The sequence below is a fragment of the Aspergillus heteromorphus genome, assembly GCF_003184545.1.
Source record: "Aspergillus heteromorphus CBS 117.55 chromosome Unknown BO70scaffold_7, whole genome shotgun sequence".
NCBI classification, from domain to species: Eukaryota; Fungi; Ascomycota; class Eurotiomycetes; order Eurotiales; family Aspergillaceae; genus Aspergillus; species Aspergillus heteromorphus.
In genome coordinates this window covers 986,979-1,004,012 of record NW_020290412.1, presented here as the reverse complement: position 1 = coordinate 1,004,012, position 17,034 = coordinate 986,979, and the positions used below count along the sequence as shown (strand labels likewise).

General features: G+C 53.5%; 6 protein-coding genes across 6 annotated transcripts; 4 read left to right on the top strand and 2 right to left on the bottom strand.

The window, feature by feature from the left end:
- Positions 1-805: 805 nt before the first annotated feature.
- BO70DRAFT_369980 (WD40 repeat domain-containing protein) lies at positions 806-3,202 on the top strand (the record flags this gene model as incomplete). Its single annotated transcript, XM_025544715.1, has 7 exons — positions 806-810; positions 1,046-1,188; positions 1,298-2,237; positions 2,290-2,575; positions 2,673-2,873; positions 2,924-2,999; positions 3,072-3,202. 7 exons carry the CDS (start codon positions 806-808, stop codon positions 3,200-3,202), a joined length of 1,782 nt encoding a protein of 593 aa, XP_025401180.1.
- A 342-nt stretch (positions 3,203-3,544) lies between these two features.
- Positions 3,545-3,979, top strand: BO70DRAFT_394962 (succinate dehydrogenase assembly factor 4; the record flags this gene model as incomplete). Its single annotated transcript, XM_025546497.1, has 1 exon — positions 3,545-3,979. One exon carries the CDS (start codon positions 3,545-3,547, stop codon positions 3,977-3,979), a length of 435 nt encoding a protein of 144 aa, XP_025401179.1.
- A 1,002-nt stretch (positions 3,980-4,981) lies between these two features.
- Positions 4,982-8,062, top strand: BO70DRAFT_386215 (putative C6 finger domain protein; the record flags this gene model as incomplete). Its single annotated transcript, XM_025545807.1, has 3 exons — positions 4,982-5,270; positions 5,329-6,868; positions 6,922-8,062. Exons 1-3 carry the CDS (start codon positions 5,114-5,116, stop codon positions 8,060-8,062), a joined length of 2,838 nt encoding a protein of 945 aa, XP_025401178.1. The 5' UTR covers positions 4,982-5,113.
- A 1,150-nt stretch (positions 8,063-9,212) lies between these two features.
- On the top strand, positions 9,213-10,976 carry BO70DRAFT_360670 (glutathione synthase). Its single transcript, XM_025542845.1, has one exon. It carries the CDS (start codon positions 9,588-9,590, stop codon positions 10,956-10,958), a length of 1,371 nt encoding a protein of 456 aa, XP_025401177.1. The 5' UTR covers positions 9,213-9,587; the 3' UTR covers positions 10,959-10,976.
- A 156-nt stretch (positions 10,977-11,132) lies between these two features.
- BO70DRAFT_311925 (putative alpha-L-rhamnosidase A) lies at positions 11,133-13,747 on the bottom strand. Its single transcript, XM_025540202.1, has 2 exons — positions 12,278-13,747; positions 11,133-12,194 (listed from the first exon to the last, which is right to left on the bottom strand). The coding sequence occupies exons 1-2, from the start codon at positions 13,379-13,381 to the stop codon at positions 11,325-11,327; spliced, it is 1,974 nt and encodes a 657-aa protein (XP_025401176.1). The 5' UTR covers positions 13,382-13,747; the 3' UTR covers positions 11,133-11,324.
- Positions 13,748-13,934: 187 nt separating this feature from the next.
- On the bottom strand, positions 13,935-16,272 carry BO70DRAFT_360667 (transient receptor potential ion channel family protein). Its single transcript, XM_025542844.1, has 2 exons — positions 15,896-16,272; positions 13,935-15,843 (listed from the first exon to the last, which is right to left on the bottom strand). The coding sequence occupies exons 1-2, from the start codon at positions 16,263-16,265 to the stop codon at positions 14,075-14,077; spliced, it is 2,139 nt and encodes a 712-aa protein (XP_025401175.1). The 5' UTR covers positions 16,266-16,272; the 3' UTR covers positions 13,935-14,074.
- Between the last annotated feature and the right edge of the window lie 762 nt (positions 16,273-17,034).

The following is a 17,034-nucleotide window of genomic DNA, read 5'->3' as shown; positions in this document are numbered from 1 at the left end:
CGTCACGCGGGGCAGGCTTGAGCCACCATGCGCGATGCTTCCTGCAAATATAGTCAAATTGCCTGACTACTACGGAGTACTACTACTACTATTACTACTACTAGGTACCATCTCAACTGAGTCACCTGATCCAGGCACGTCGGCCATCGCATCGAATTACACCCGCGTAAGCCTGCAAGGAATTGTACCTTGTAGGATATCTAAGCCGAGGAGTCGAGCGTGAGTGGCCGACTGCGGCCGGCCCCACGCGCCAACGTCGAGCGACCCCGGAATCACTGCCCACTCTTCTCTCGCTGTCTTCAAATCCCCTTATAGGCCGTTGCGGTGATTGCGCAGCTTCGTGTCCGGCAAACCCCCCCCTCCCCAGCCTCCATCGCCTTCTCCATCTCCATCTCCCTCTCCCTCTCCCATCCCCCACCCCCACCCCACGTATATAAACCCACACGAGATCCAGCGGCTTTCCCACCTCCGTGACGCCGTGACCCTCCCCGCGACACTCCGCTCCGAACAGGTCTAGCCCTTGCCTGCACGACCTGCCCTTCCCCCTTCCATTGCGATCGCAGTGTGCTGGGCATTGGCCGTCCTACCCTCGAACTCACTTCATCCCCAATCCAGCAGTGCTACGAGCCCCCCGGTGGCCCCGCCCAGGGTGCCGCGCTTGGGAGGAGGGAATTGATTCACCACGACGGTTGCCTGACGGGCCTATCGCGCATCACCAGGCCCCGGTCACACCACCCCCGAATCCCTCTGAACTAATTCCCTACCGAGAAGGCCGGTGTGCCTGCTGGATATTGGACCCGACGCCATGTTGTAAGGCTTGTCCCGCCCGCGCTGGCTTCTCCTCCCTCTCCCTCCCTCTTATCTCCGCGCCTGCCGCCTGAGATACTAGACCCGTCTTGGATTTTCTGGAAGGACCGAATATCCCGCCGTCTTCCCCCCCCTGCAGCCCTACTGCTGCTGTCTACTACGATATCCACTGCCCCCCTGCTATGACCGCGACCGAGTCGTGTCCCTTCACCTGGCTAACCCATTGAATCCAAACCAGCGTCCTTCCCCCGCCCCCGCCTCGCTACACCGTCCCTGTCGCCTATGCGGCGGGCGCGTCGAATGGTATGGCGGTACCGGTAGTTGAGACCAACAATGTGATCAGCCATCCGGAGGGTGGCTGTTCCTTACAGGCCGGTGAAGGTGCGTTTCGGGAATGTTGCATGCCCTGACATGCACGTCATGTGCAGGGTCCCCGACATTGGCTGTTGATCAAGGTCCACGGCTAACCCCAATGGCGACAATCCTCTAGGCACCTACCACCTCCGAGATGACCTGCATCTGGCGACCCCTCCTCCTCATCCCTCCGAAGCCCCTGTCGTGAATCCAAACCCCCTTGCGACCGGCCCTACTCCCCCGACATCCGGTGTCAAGCTCTCCCTAGTGAGCATCGGCAATCGGAGCAAGACACCCACATTCCCTCTGAGTGGAGCAGCAGCAGCACCTCCATTTGGAGATGGCAACCCAGCTCTAGCTCCTCCCGTGCTGAAGGATGGGTTGAAGAGAAGGAAGCCGAAAAATAACATTGTGAAGAGCAGCTCATCGTTTGTTTCACGGGTCATCACACACGAGGCCGCTACAAAACGGATGAACGATCGGAACCCCGATGGGCTCTTTGCATTTGCCAACATTAATCGTGCATACCAATGGCTGGACCTGGGCTCCAAGCAGAAGGAAGAATCCCTCACCAAGATCCTATTCACCAAAGCGCATGTCATAAGCCATGATATCAACGAGCTGACTAAGAGCGCCTCACACATTGATATCGTGATGGGTTCGTCGGCGGGAGACATCATCTGGTACGAGCCCATATCTCAAAAATACGCCCGGATCAACAAGAATGGGGTTGTAAACAACTCGCCTGTCACCCATATTAAATGGCTCCCGGGCTCAGAACACCTCTTCATGGCAGCCCATGCCAATGGACAGTTGGTGGTCTATGACAAGGAGAAGGAGGATGCTCTCTTCGCACCGGAGCTCAGCCCTTCAGTTGATACAGTGAAGGCCTGTAGCCGGCAACCCCTGCAGGTCCTGAAGTCCGTCAATTCGAGAAACCAGAAGACCAACCCCGTCGCATTGTGGAAAGTCGCGAACCAAAAGATCTGCCAGTTTGCCTTCTCTCCAGACCGTAGACATCTGGCTATTGTCCTCGAGGACGGATCGCTGCGGGTAATGGACTATCTCAAGGAAGAGTATGCTGCACCTTCCCCATTTCCTGGCCACTTTCAGGCTAAAGTTTTCTAGGGTTTTGGACATCTTTCGCAGCTACTACGGTGGGCTAATATCTGTCTGTTGGTCGCCGGATGGCAAGTACATAGCGACTGGGGGCCAGGACGATCTGGTCACCATATGGTCCTTATCAGAGCGGAAAATTATCGCACGCTGTCAAGGCCATAACTCGTGGGTCTCTGCAGTAGCCTTTGACCCCTGGCGTTGCGACGAAAGGACATACAGATTCGGTAGCGTGGGTGACGACTGTCGGCTGTTACTGTGGGATTTCAGCGTGGGCATGCTGCACCGTCCGAGAATGGTACGTTCTGTCTATTGGCGACACAATTCGAGGCATATTCCACGCTATACACTTTGTTTTGTCAACGTCATCCAGTTTACTAACCACAGTGGAACAGCACCACCAGTCTAGCGCCCGTCAGCGCACGAGCATGATTGTTTCGAATCCCCAGAGTTCCAATCGTCATCGAGCTGACAGCGCTGGAAACCGAATGAGGTCCGATTCCCAAGCAACCGCAGAAACCTACGCTAGTTACGATCCGACTGTCCGCCATCCCGTCGAGCCCCGATCGCGAACAGCCCTATTACCCCCAATCATGGTGAGTAGATGCATCTCCTCATCTAACTCGGAACAAGCTGACCTCGACAGTCCAAAATTGTGGGCGACGATCCCATCTGCTGGCTCGGCTTCCAAGAAGACTCCATCATGACTTCTTCCCTTGAAGGTAGCATCACCCATACCCTTTCCAACCTCAACGCCCAGAGCAGCGTTGCTAATAAATGAACCCAATCAACAGGCCACATCCGTACCTGGGACCGTCCCCGCGAAGGCATCAACGACAACTATGCCGATCATACTTCCTCGCCGGCGATTAGCGCTAGTGCTGCTGGGTCCGCCCTGGCTGACTCCACAATGGGGTCCCTGTGAACATTAACTTGCTTAGCGATCGTCCATGGCCAGTAAATACGTATGTACACTTTTAGCTAGGAATATACCCTTGATTCGTGTTGTCACACACCAGGCCGCAACCACTCCATGAACATGCCTGCACTAGCTGTGCATAAGATCATGTGACATCTGGACTTATGCAGGATTGATTAATCAGCTATGTATTGCCATAAATGCTCGACCTCCGCATCGCCGCCCCGCAACTTCTTGCTCCAAACCACTAGAAAACCATCGCCCAAACCACCCCCATCCCACAGAAGAGAGAGGGGAAAACCCCGATATATTATACTTCTGAACAGCACAACAAGGCCAACAGCTACAATGTCTCTCCGCACCCTCCACCTCCTCCGCACGAAGCCCACCTCCACCTTCCGCCTCCGCACCCGCCTCTTCTCAACAAACTACCCCCTCCTCTCCGACAACGCCCCCTTCGGATTCCCCCGCTCCCCCGCCCCCCCGCGTCTCCCCAAAGAAGACCAAGAGATCTTCGAGGAACTTCAACGCAAATCCACCGGCGCATTCAGCACCCCGCGCGTCAGTCAATCGCCCGACTCGGAGCCCGCGGCGGCGGCGGCGGAGATCAATGCCACCGGCAAGGGGGAGGAGCTCCACCCGGACATCAAAAGCGGGCCGAAGCCTGAGTTTGAAGGAGAGAAGAATCCTAAGACGGGGGAGGTGGGCGGGCCTAAGAATGAGCCGTTGAGGTGGGGGGCTGGGGGTGATTGGAGTTATGGGGGGAGGGTGACGGATTTTTGAGGTATAACATAAAAATAAAAGTGGTGGTTTGAAGGGGGGGGTATGTTTGTTGTGTTGTGTTGTGCTGTGAATAGGTGGGTAGTGATGAGCGAGCGTGTATAATGAGTGGTGGTGGTGGTGGTGGTGGTGGTGGTGTTGATGTTAGGCTGATATTGTGGTTGGTTGGTTGATTTTGTTTGCATGAATGGCGCTGGATATGTGGTTTCTTCGTGGTGGTTGGTGGTTGGTGGTCTCTTAAAAAACCCACCATCACCTCCTCTCCTTCTTGGGTGATATTTGTATATTATGTTGGCTTGTGACCCTGTATAAAACTCCTACTGTAGTACTCATGAATCACTGCATGTCAAGTCAAGGGTCACCAAGCCTAAGGCGGTCAGGATAGGACGGTAAGTGTAACTGGAATTCATTCCCATGATGTTAGGGGCTGATGAGCTATCTGGGTAAGTAGTTAAGTTACATGTTAAGGAGTAGTAGCTGTGATTTCCCAGTTTTGGTGGATGCGACGAGCTGCATATGCTCTATGCGGGGAGGACTTTGAGGGTATATGTAGTAGATGGGGAATCAATCCGAGTAGTGGATTGGTTTGGGGGGTTAGAGAGAGGGATTGATTTGGGGTGGCTCTTAACTTGGGAAGAAGGCAGTAGAGGAAGAAGGGCTATATCATATGGAGTAGTTAGTTAACTAACTAGTTAGTTATATGATCCTGCTGACCAATGGGCTACGTACATGAAGGCCTGCAGCCTGCGCATTCAGGCAGAAACGTGATCGTCGACCTGGCCTATCTAAATAGTAGGTATCTACACAAACTACTATCTTGATAGTAGTACTACCCGCCTGGTGTTTCAGGCGTCGAACCCTGCGGGAACAGCCGAGCGCCTGAGGCCGTGACGTGACGGGGAGTGGCCAATCGGCAGATGGGATGGGCCGGAATTGCACGACAGCGCCATCCGATCTCCCCACAGAAGTCTTTCTCTCTTTCTTTCTTTATCATTATTCCTTCCCCAGGCCCAGACCCATACCAGTACCCACTTCTAGCTGCATACCTTCGTTCCCTGGGCCTGCTCAGCATCCGGCGTTGCTGCCCTGCTGCCTGTCGTACGACTATGGAACTTAGCCTGCCCAGTCTTTGTCGCCATGGAAAACGTAAACCATACCCGGAAGTCTCAGCAGGCCCCATCGGTCACTTGGCCAAACAAAGAGCCGGACCTGCAGGACGACACCGTTGAACTGGTCTCGGGCAATGCGTCGGCGCAGAAAGCCCCCAGGAAGCGTACCAAAACAGGCTGCCTAAGTAAGTCCGCCCTATCCCAATGATAAGGAAGGCTCGACGCATTGACCAACGCCAACAGCCTGCCGCCAACGTCGCATCAAATGCGGAGAGGAGAAACCCACCTGCAACAACTGTATCAAATCAAAGCGCGACTGCAAGGGTTATGGCCCGCGTCTGGTCTTCAAGGACCCGTTGGGGATTACTGGTCCTGGCACTTCTTCGCAACAAACAACCTTTAACACCCAGAAACCACCCGGGCCATTTCCTACCCAGCAACTGAATGATGGCACTGGCCAACCGATCTTGGCTCCTAAGCCAGCTACACCCTTGGCACTGGAGCAACCCCTACCGTCAATCACTGTCCCGGCGCTACTCGAGTTTCAGGGCCCCGGTGCAGCTCCGGTTCAGGAGCCAGTGATCCAACCGTGGTCTCGTTCGCTGCCGGTGCAAGAACCTTACCGACCCCCGGATACACTGGCCTTCCTAGATCAGCAACGTCAAGAAATATCTGTCAATATGGAGTCAGACTATCGGACTGATACGAGCACTCCCAGTCAGCAAGGTTCATGGAGGCCCGGCGCGGGGTTGCTGCGCACAAAGTTACTCCAGGCACAGGATCATCCTGAAGACGATGGCGAGGATGACTATTATGACATTGAAACTGACGAGGAGCTGCATGGGCAGACGGCCGTACAAAACTACAACCAGCTGAGTCTCATCATGGCATCGGCCAATCGCGATCAACAGCAGCTCCGATCTTTCACCACTTATCTGAATGAACCCAATATCCTGGGTTCTTATCTTCCAACGTATGGCTCTTCGCCCCTCAATAATCCAAAAGCAGCCCGAATTTTTCTGCATTTTATCCATGCAACTGGACCGTCCCTATCGGTCTTTGAGCGACATCCGATCGATCCCTCCACCATGCTAGGTACATCGGTGCCAATGGCCCAACAGGGACTTTGGACGTATACACTCCCCCTGAAAGCGTTGGAGAACCAAGCATTGCTGCAAGCCATGCTTGCTGTTAGCAGTTTACATATTTCCTTCCTACAGCAAGCTCCACCCACCGTTTCCCTCAAACATTACCACTATGCGCTTAGAAAGGTCAGTACCGCGGTGGGTCTTCCCACGCGACGCAAGCAGATCACTACTCTGGCCGCCGCGCTCTTGCTGGGATACTATGAAGTGATGGGGGCCGATCACTCCAAGTGGAATAGCCACGTCGCAGGGTCTGCCCAGTTGGTGCGCGAAATTGACTTTGCCGGTATGGCCCGGGGTCTGCGCGCTCAGCGGCGTAGGGTCTGGGCCGAACGACAACAAGCGGAACGCCCGAATCTGGCGCTAGGGGACTATCTTCTATTTGGAGACCCGGCGTCCGAGGACGACCCTTTCGCAGAAAAAGAGAACAGTATTAACGAGAAGCTCATTGGAACCCTCCTCGGTCGGGCCGTCAGTTATGATGAGTTCGGGCAAGTTGATGATGGCCATAGCGACCCCCACCAAAATAGGCATTTTACCCGGAAGGATATTGAAAGCTTCCGGTTACAGTGTGATCTTTATTGGTGGTATCTCAAGCAGGACGTCCTGCAGAGCATGATCAGCGGTGGTTCATTATTGTGAGTAGATCATCTATTCCTTGTCTATCAGCACTATAGGCTCACAACAGCAGCATGCCATTCTCACAGTGGGGGCAGTGCCCTCCTCGTGCGGCGGCGGGTCGATTGGACGCTATATACGGTTCCGCGGATCACCTGTGGCTTTTAATGGGGCGATTGACGGATTTTGGGGTCCGTGATAGGAAGAGAAAGTTGAAGGCAGCAAAGGCTACTGGCTCTGAATGGCAGCCTGACTCTAGATTTGCGATGTTCATGGCTCGCTTCCTGCAGCGACGGCCTGAACAGCAGGAACCAGCTGGGGGGCCTGTGAAGCGTCCGCCTGGACCGACAACCGGTCCCCCGTTTTACGGCATGGCTCCACCCCTTGGCTCCAAACGCCCGCCAGATGCCTTTGTCGATTTCCCAGACTACATAGATGACGGGGAGGATGAGGAGGAGGAGAACCACTCCTACACTGACGCCGAGAATGAGTGGGAAAGTATTCTGGCAGCTTTCGACTCATTTGCCCACGCTCTCGGTCCGTACTTCAGGCCCCTACCCCCCGATAGTGTGCCCCCAATTTCAACTCCGTTTGGACCGGCTCTGCAGTACCGGACACACAACATGGCCGTAGTATGGGGCTACTACTACACTGGTCGCATGCTACTCCACAGATTTCACCCATCCATGCCTCCTGCCATGATGGTATCTGCCAAGGTAGCAGCATCAATCACGGACGATTATAGCCAGATGATCGGTAGAATCGCTGCCGGGGTCTACTACCCCCAGGAATTCCACCTGGAGGCAGGGGGCCTAAGCCCGACTCTCGGGTCTTGTCTAATCGAGATGACCGTGCCGATTTTCTTCTCCGCAGTTCAGTACACAGATCCTGCGCAACGAGATTGGGTCGTCACAAAGCTGCGTGAGCTCTCTCGCGTGAGTGGCTGGAAGACATCAGACTCTATAGCCAACAGCTGTGAAAATGTATGGAGAATTGCTGCCATGCAAGGTCGCGGGCCACAGTATGAGCGGAAAGACCAATCCGAATTCAGACCGGCTTCGAAATGGACATCGCCTGATGCAGAGGCCGCATCAACCGACAGCAATGAAAGACGATTTATCACCGTTGTCAAACGTCCAGCAGCCTCCTGGGCGATGGGACTGTTGAGCCTAGAAGACGATGTGCTAAATTTAGAGATCGGGGATCGGGTATGAGTAGTAGTGACTCTGTCGCAACCAAACCACAGCACTAGCCAGCCAGTCAGTCGGCAAGAATTACTCTATCGCAAGCCTAATCCAGAAGTCAGTAAAGCTGTTGGACGTGACGATCAGGACACCCACACAGATAGTTAGACAGAGAAACACACAATCTGTTAACTTGGCTAGACAGAGGTCCCCAACACGACGCAGCCATGGCGAGATATTTATATATCTCCCGGCAAGAGGCGCCATGCACAACAGCTTGACATCTGGACCATACCCACCGGCTTTTAAGACAGACTATCTATCCCTGATAGTTTATCTTGCGTCTCCAGCACATCATCTCCTACACATATCCATATATAGGATATGGTGTGTCGATCTCGCAACCTCGCCACCCTGACCCAGAACACCCTGCATATTCGGAACGGGGCGCGGAGTCGCGGATAATTCTGTCTGCCCCTGCAGAAGGCTGACCTCGCCTGTCCAATCCACCCACCCTATCACCGTGGCGCTTGGGACTCGGATCGGATAAGCCCATTCTGGAACCATCTGACAGCCTGACAGGATCTCTGTACGTGCATATGCAATGCACGCATGTTAAAAAAAAGAGATGGATCTCTTAACCTATTCAAGATCGAATGCTCTATCTACCTACTATGTGAGAAAATCAGTTTGATCATGCGCGGTATTAGCGCGCTAATTAATCCAGCTTATTTGCAAAGCACAACGCAATACAACACAATACGTATCACAGGAGAAATAAGTCGTCTTATGATCCCCTTAAAAATTACTAACCTGTGCATGTAAGTATGCATGTTGAAGGGAGGTGGAAGCCCTGGAGCATGCAGTAACTTGATCGATAGGCATTGCCTTGGAGTTTGTTGAGAGTCGCGTTCGACTGACACTCCCTTATAACTATAAAGAGATATATTATTACTCCTGTACCCTGTAGTCTTGCTGTTCTGGAACATCGTAGGCAGAACGGCTGGTATCTATGGGACGGCACGGGCCAGTCATGTGATCGCGCGGTTGCCAAATCGACCTCCGCATCATCATTGCTCCGGTACGGTGTGGATATTCTGCCCCGTGCGGTGACTGCGGAGATCGTCTCGTGCTGATTAATAGAAACGATATGCCTCCTCCTCCCCCTCCCCCTCCGCACCAGCAAGAGAGGACCTGCGACAGTTTCAATTCGGCTTCTTCTCTTGAGGCCTGGGTTGCATCTACCCCGACAAGCGCCCTCTGCTAGCGAATCGAATTTCCGCCATGACTGACTCCGTTTACTCCGATTACCCTCCCCCCCTCAACCCCGCACAGAAGGAGTTCCTGGTGCGAACAGTCAAGGATTGGACTGTCCAGCATGGCCTCATGATTCGCCCCTCCCCTGCCTTCATATCGAAAGAATCGGACCCTCGAGGCGTGACTGCAACCAGCGCCCCGGTGACCTTGTTTCCCAGTCCCTTTCCGAAGGCTTGCTTCGACGAGGCAAGAGCCCTCCAGACGGTATACAACGAACTCTACGCGGCGATCACCTGCAATGAGAAGTGGATTGGCGACATTATGGAAGAGTAAGGAGACACCTCCGATCTGGCATCTGGCCCATGGCTCAATCGAGCTGTGTGTTGCCGACTTGGACGGTACTAAATCCTCTCTCTCTAGCCTCATTGACGTGGATGATTTCATCTCTCACCTGTGGAAGGTTCACCTTGCGGTCAAGGAAGAAGGATATGCTCAGACACTAGCCCTTGGTCTCTACCGCTCCGATTACATGGCCCACTTTCCGTCGGGTGCCACCGCACCGTCCTTGAAACAGGTGGAGTTCAACACCATCTCCTCCTCATTCGGCGGCCTATCTTCCCTCGTGACATCTCTTCATTCGGAACTCCTCAGCTCACCACCGGGCAACCCAATCTCATATCCATCCCATCCTTTGCTTGACTCGAACCAACCCCCTGACAATACTTCAGTGGAGACTCTGGCTGCAGGCTTAGCTACGGCGCACACAGCCTATGGGCCCTCCAAGTCATCACCCGCCCTTCCCACATGCATTCTTGTTCTCGTCCAGGAAGGCGAAAGAAACGTTTTCGACCAGTTGGCGCTCTCGAGGCAGCTAACCAGGGTTCACAAGATCCCCGTCTTCCGTCTCCTCAGTTCCGAGACATTGGATCACACGCACATCCCGGGCTCAAATCCATCCCGACCTCTCATCTACCGGCCTCCCCACGCCGAAGGCACCGAGTTTGAAGTGACAACCGTCTACCTGCGGTGCTTCTACACGCCCACAGACTACAAGTCCGAGCGCGATTGGGAAGCGCGGACCCACCTGGAGCGGTCGGCCGCGATTAAGTGCCCGACCGTCCTGAACCAACTCGCCGGCAGTAAAGTCGTGCAGCAGGTGCTCGCGGAAGAAACGGGCCCAGACCATCTTGCGAACTTTCTTTCCAGAACCGACCCAGCTACGCTCGCGAGACTACGGGAAACCTTCGCACCGCAATACGACCTCTCGGTGAGTGGTCGCGGACGACAGCTTGCCCTGGACCCCGAAACTGCAGCCAACCACGTCCTCAAGCCTCAGCGCGAGGGAGGTGGCAATAACATCTATAAAGAAGCGATTCCTGAGTTCCTTCAATCCCTCCCCGAACCAGAGTGGAAGCGCTGGATCCTTATGGAGCTGATTCAGCCTCCGGCTGACGCAAAGAACGTGGCTCTTCGGCCCGACGGCGAGGTTCTAAGTGGACATGTCATTGGGGAGCTGGGGATTTATGGCACCATCCTTTGGGATCAGGCTGGAGGAAAGGTCCTGCACAATGAGCAGGGCGGGTGGCTGATGCGGACGAAAGCAAAGGACGTGAATGAGGGAGGTGTTGCAACTGGGTTTTCCAGTTTAGATAGTGTCATCTTGTACTAAATATTAATGAGATAGTGCGTATATAGACAGATAGATATTGATGTTCAAACCTCAATGTGTCGATCCTTATACGCAGAATTAAATAGCATAGCTACTATTCCACTCAATTTGGGTTTCTACAAGGTTCACGATCTGTCCCGTTCGACCAGAAAAGTTCCAGGTAGATGGGTATTTGAGATATTGTACTGACTAGACTTGGGACAAATCAACACGGCAGAATCAAGCTCTTGCAGACAATGTCACAAATTCCGTAGCTTGGTGATGGTTGACATATGATCTTTCTCTCAAACCAAGCTACTACCAGGAGAAACATGCCATCCAATAGGAATATTTTACCCATACATAAGAGAATTGTGATATCCGGCCTCACGGGCTTGTCAATCGCCAAGTCCCCCCCTGCAGTCCGGTTGCCCTGCCATTGACTAGTTGCACACTCACACCCCTATCGGAAACTAGTTCTCCAGTCACGTCGCCAATCTCCACAGATCCAGAGGTATCATTGGGCGTGGTGAATGTCAGTTGGTAAAAGCCCTCTGTCGAGCTACGGAAAGCCATCTCAAAGGAACCCAGCGGAGTTGTGAACCCGGCCTCCACCTGGGTCAAATTACCCGGCTGCGGTTTGAACAGCCAAGTCACTCCCGCCGGACCGATGAGATGCAACCCAGCTGCATAAGAGGTCAAAGCGGATGTCGGGCCTGTCGACCATCCATGTGCGTGCGAAACTCGCGGCGTATTGCGATACGGTGCGTATACCAGCGAACCGTCAGTTGAGTACCCCTCGATGAAACTTGAACTGGTCATGCGCGGGTCATCGAGCATGAATCCCCATTGCAGGCGCATCAGGTCAAGGGCTCTATCGGGCTGGCCAGCGAGGTAATGCCCTTGCAGCTCGAACCCGCCGATGAAAGGGGATACTGTGCTCCCAGCCTCTGGGGCGGGTGCCCCATACGGTCCCCAGCGGGAGGCGAGTGCAGACGATATGGCCTCACTTTGGTTGAATGAAGTGGTAAGATTCGCCTTGAGTGCCCAGGCATTGCCATCTTGAGGGTGCAGGGTGGTGGTCTCATTGTCGGTGTAAAGATCACTCTGGTCATCCCAGAGAAGGTTGTTGGCAGCAGTCTTGATTCCTGTCGCAGTCTTGCTCCAGTTCTTGGTACTGGATAAGTCATCGAGGGTTTGGGCGAGAGAGATGGCATCATTGAGAACATAGTACAGAATCGCATTTGCCTCAATATTCTGCGGTTATATTAATAAGGTGTTGTCGGGAAGTATGTGACGAGCCTTTGATGCTCTAGATGTAAGGGTGAAAACAAACTTACATGTGCACCCATTCCAGAACGCAGCCAGTCAGCACTAGCTGTAATATTGGCCAACCCGGTGTCGTCAACACTCGTCAACGCCCACTGCACACCTCTCTTGTACTGTTCCCAGTATCGCGACAGCCAAGCAAGGTCTCCAGTGTACTGAAAGAGTGATGACGCGCCGATCAGGCTGTGGAGGTGATATGTAAAGCTTACAATATCATAGAAAGGCTTTCCTGCATAGGCCAAGCGACCGTTGGCTTTTTGCAGTGCGAATAATGATTCCAAGGCCGTGCGGATACTATCCAGATCCGCAGTGCTGACAGCCACGCTTTCCAGAGCGATGGACATATCTCCCGGCCACACGAGCCGATCCCGTTTGGCGCCATCAACCAGGGTACTGCTGCCATTGGTGATAGTGTAATTTAACCACCACGAGTCTGTCCGTGGGAGAGTAATATTATCGGTTGAGTCGAGGATGCCGAGCCACTCTAACGAGTCTCCCGTCGAGGGATCAATGCTGCAGAGTTGCAAAGTATATGCACCAGCATACCATATGCGGTTGATAAGCTCGTCATTGCTATGAAAGTAGCCCTTGTAGGCGCGAAGGTCCTGCGTGGGAGCCGCGGTATAGTAGACTCGGATACTATTGATGGAGACGGTGGATGTGGTGTTGCTGACGACCGTAAGGTATCTAAACGCACCACGAGTATGTTTCTTCCCTGCCGTATAGAGTCCAGAACCTCTGCCGACATGAAACCATAGCGGCGAGTCAAGACCTGCGTCACTAGTAGCATCACATGCTTCATTGCTTATCCACAGATGGGATTCCGTGAATGTGACCCCAATGAATGCAGATGCTGGCGCGGAGGCAACATCCAGAGAGATAATCCCTGCGATGTTCCGCCCAAAATCATACGTTACAGAAGATGTGCCATGAAAGGTGGTGTTTCCTGTGGTCGAGCTTGTCAGGGCAGCAGGATTGGTGACGGAGCCGTTAACTTGGTATACGGAGGTAGGAAGAAGATTGCGAGAGGCCGGAGCAAGAATATATTCCTCGTAGGGTATAGCCAAGACAGTGAAGACCAGCAAGGCGGGCGTGAGAAGCCAGTAGGACCGCATCCTGGGCAATTAAATTCCAATGCTCGCTGGTGGCTTTTGAAACCGACCAGCCTGCTTATTTATTTATATAGACCCGTGGACCAGCCATGCCATGAAGTCCGTCCCACCCGCGGGACTGTCGGACTATTGGCACCCGACCATCATACCATGATGGAGGAACATGAAGATTATCGGCAGATCATCTTTCCGATCAGGGGGTGGAGCATCCGAATTCTCCCCAAACCATCTACCTGCTGGCGGGGGCTGGTGGGGAATGACGTTGTCTGGGGAGACCGCAGAGGGGATTCGGCTTCTGGTTGTCAAGCAGGCGGACCCAGCATTTCATGAGCCAGCGGGGCTATCATTCAAACGACGTCTTAAAGGAGGAGGGGGGGGGGGTGAGTCGGGGGAAGAAGGAGAAAAGGAGAAAAGAAGGAGAAGAGGCGAGGACGCGTTCCTTCCCCACGGGGTTTCGGGCTATCCCGATTCCCGACCCACCCATCTACGGACTACACCAGCACACTGACGGTCAAGCCTCTACCGGTGAAGTTGGTCTGAGCTACGGACGCCAGCCTCTCACGAAGATAAATGAAATTCGCACGAATTATGTGATTCAGATACAAGACCAACCCATTTTCGTCGATTAGGAGCCTTCTGCAAGCTCTCTCTATCCATTCAGGACAGAGGGTTTGGGGCTAAAATATTCCTTCGTTGTCATGGAACGGCATACTTCTCATTCCTAGCTGCAATGTCGCTGTCACTGAGCAGCGTGCGCTGCAGTTCCCCTGGCGCCGGCGATGCTGTTCGTTCACCAGGACTGATTGCCCGGGCGTCAGGATACTGAGCCGCTTGATTCGCGGGTGACTCGGAGAATTGAGGGTTTGGTAAGTCATGCTGAGTCCCTCCCAGATTCGGATGGCTTCCATTGACCCCATTGCCGCTGGAAACGGACCCATTGTCCTCCGTAAGAAGGCTGACCTTGTTCCACGCATCTTTGCTATTTTCCCCACGAGCTGTCGAGCCCAACGCATCCAGCTCGGTAATCAACTGGCTCTGCGACTTGACAAATGATCCACGGTCATCCCGCATAGGCTGATAACGTAGGTCGGGGTTTTTTGAAAATATAGCGTAGGCAGATGTGAGGAGGACAAGGATCAGCAAAATAAGGGTAAAGGCTGCGTTGTACACAAAGAAGACAACTCCCATAACGCCCGTCACTATGCCAGGCTGGTCAAAGATCTTGGAGAAAAATAGCAGAAAGATAGCGTTTAAGAAGTTGACAGCCCCAATAGCAATATTATAGCCGTTGGTCTTTTTGTCCATCCAGGGTCGCATAATGCTGGTGCCGATGAGTGCGGAAGTCTCAATAATCACCATGGCCACGGTCTGCACAATCGGAGACGGTTGGCTTAAACTGATGAACATGGCTTTTATGAGGGTATATAAAAGGGCAGGAACAAGGAAGTAGTATGCTGTTGCCCGGTACTGCACATACAAGAATCCCAACTTGTTCAGACACATCTCGTCGGAATACAGGATGTACGCCGGGTTCTTGTGCAGTGTAACCGACCTCCTTGCAAGAGTGATAACTCGGAAGGCAGCCCAGCCCAGAGTGCCGATCACTGATAGAAACATGACGACTGCAAGGACTACTTCGGCAGCAGAATCATTCTGTGTGAACTCCCACAGGCAAAGGACACACATCTGAGGGAAGCCGATCAATATAAGCCTGTATAGGATTCCTTTGGCCACCCGGAAGTCCGCAAATTTGTCGCTTGTTAACTTTCCCTTTTTCGCAAGTATGTGACAGATTGCCCTTAGAAAGGCAACAAGGATCATCACCGCCGCAACAAAGACCACAAAAAAGATGAAGCCGGTGAGGAAGATGTTGGTTTCTTCAATCCCGGCTCGAAAGCCCACGCGCTTGATTCCACGTACGACGGTAGTACTGGACGTGGCCGTCTCCGATTGGGTGTAAGCCCTTTTGAATACTAGATTGGCGGCTCTCTCAAAAGAGCGCTTCTTGCGCTTAAGCACTTCTACCGAGGTTGTCGAGAGTTCTGATAAGACGGACGATGGAATGCCCCCAGTTGACCTTTGGTACCAGGTACAGATCGTGTCTAAGAAGTCGACATGAATGACTCCCATGCTCCATTGTAGGTTCTGAGTCCATGATTCCACGATGGGCGGCATGTGCACGGATGCCATGCCGAACATAGCCTGTGATTGCATGAAGCCGAAATAGGCAAGGACATTGGCCGCTACATGGGCCGCCGTATTCGAGTTTCCAAGTCCAGCGGTCACGGCTGAAGCAGTAAGCCCGATGCCTGAAATAACCGCGGTAGTCCATCCGACGCCTTTCTGGTTGACCGTTTTCCCGTTCGACAGTGCTGCTTCCAGGCAGGTAATGCTTGTGCCCGTGTCGGTGGAGTTGATGTAAACTCGGATGGAGGCATCAAGGTCCGGTACGGTGTATGCGACACCTGATCATGTTAGCGTGGAGCACTGGCTGACGCTCGTCCTTAATACACTGACCCGGGATCTTGCCCACCACATCCTGAGGGATGTCGATATTGGCATTCTGAACATTGATGGCCCCCGCGCTCATGGGACACAAGCCTTGCAGGTTCATCTTACACGGATCCAGTGTCTCGCTGGTCAGTTGATAGCCGTAAACATTGATCTTGAGCTCCGCCGTGACATAACCCGAGATCGCAGCCACCCCATCGAAGCTGAGGGCAAGGGAATGATTGTTGGGTGTAAAACGGACGCTGAAATGCGTTGCTGTGAAATTGGGGCTGTTCTGACAGACATTCAAAGCATTCGATTCTATGAGCCTGGTCGCAGCCACGAGTGGCACCACGGACGTGACGAGGGCACTGATAAGACACGTTGCCCAGCGCATGATCACAGGGGGGGGGGGGGGGGGGTTTGGGAAGGCGGAGAGGGTGATGGTTCGGAAGAGAGACAGAGAGAAGAAGAAGAAGCTAGCAGCTGGCGACAGCGACCAAGACAAGAGCGCTATCTGACATGTCGCCAGTTATCTGGGTGTGCATTGGTGGCGGAGGTTGGGAAGTGGTCAGTGGAGCAGACGGCGGTCGTTACACGCAGAATATAAGCGTGACAGACGGCATCAACGGGGTAACATGACTACTGGGCATGGTTGGCCGACCTGCTAGTGCCAAGGGTGTCAAAGGTGAATGGGTGAATGGGTGAATGGGATCCCCAGGGCGCCGTCAATAGGCTGCGTGTTACTGTTAGCCCTTAGCAGGGCGGCCAGGGCCTGGCTGTCGGCGAGCTAATTATAGCCGCCTGGATCGCCATCGCCGACGGTAGACGGACGGCCTTGCGCTGACCGTCGATAGTCTGTGTAGTCTGTGCTCTCTGGCTGTTCTTCCGGCCTGGAGTCAATACTTTGTACATACGCGGGTCTCCTGGAGGGAACGAATCCGGTCCATTTTCAACTCCATACGAACACGAGGAGAAGATCGGTGCCGATAGTGGTTGTATCTGGGGTAGTTTTGGGGCAAAAGGAGGGTAGTGAGATCGGTTGTCTTCACAGTGTGGATTTGTTATTGGTACTAATACGCCGTACGCGATAGAGACGGAGACTTTAGCGTTGAGAAATAATATGTATTGGTCCAGTGATTATTTCTTCGACCCCTAACTAGTTT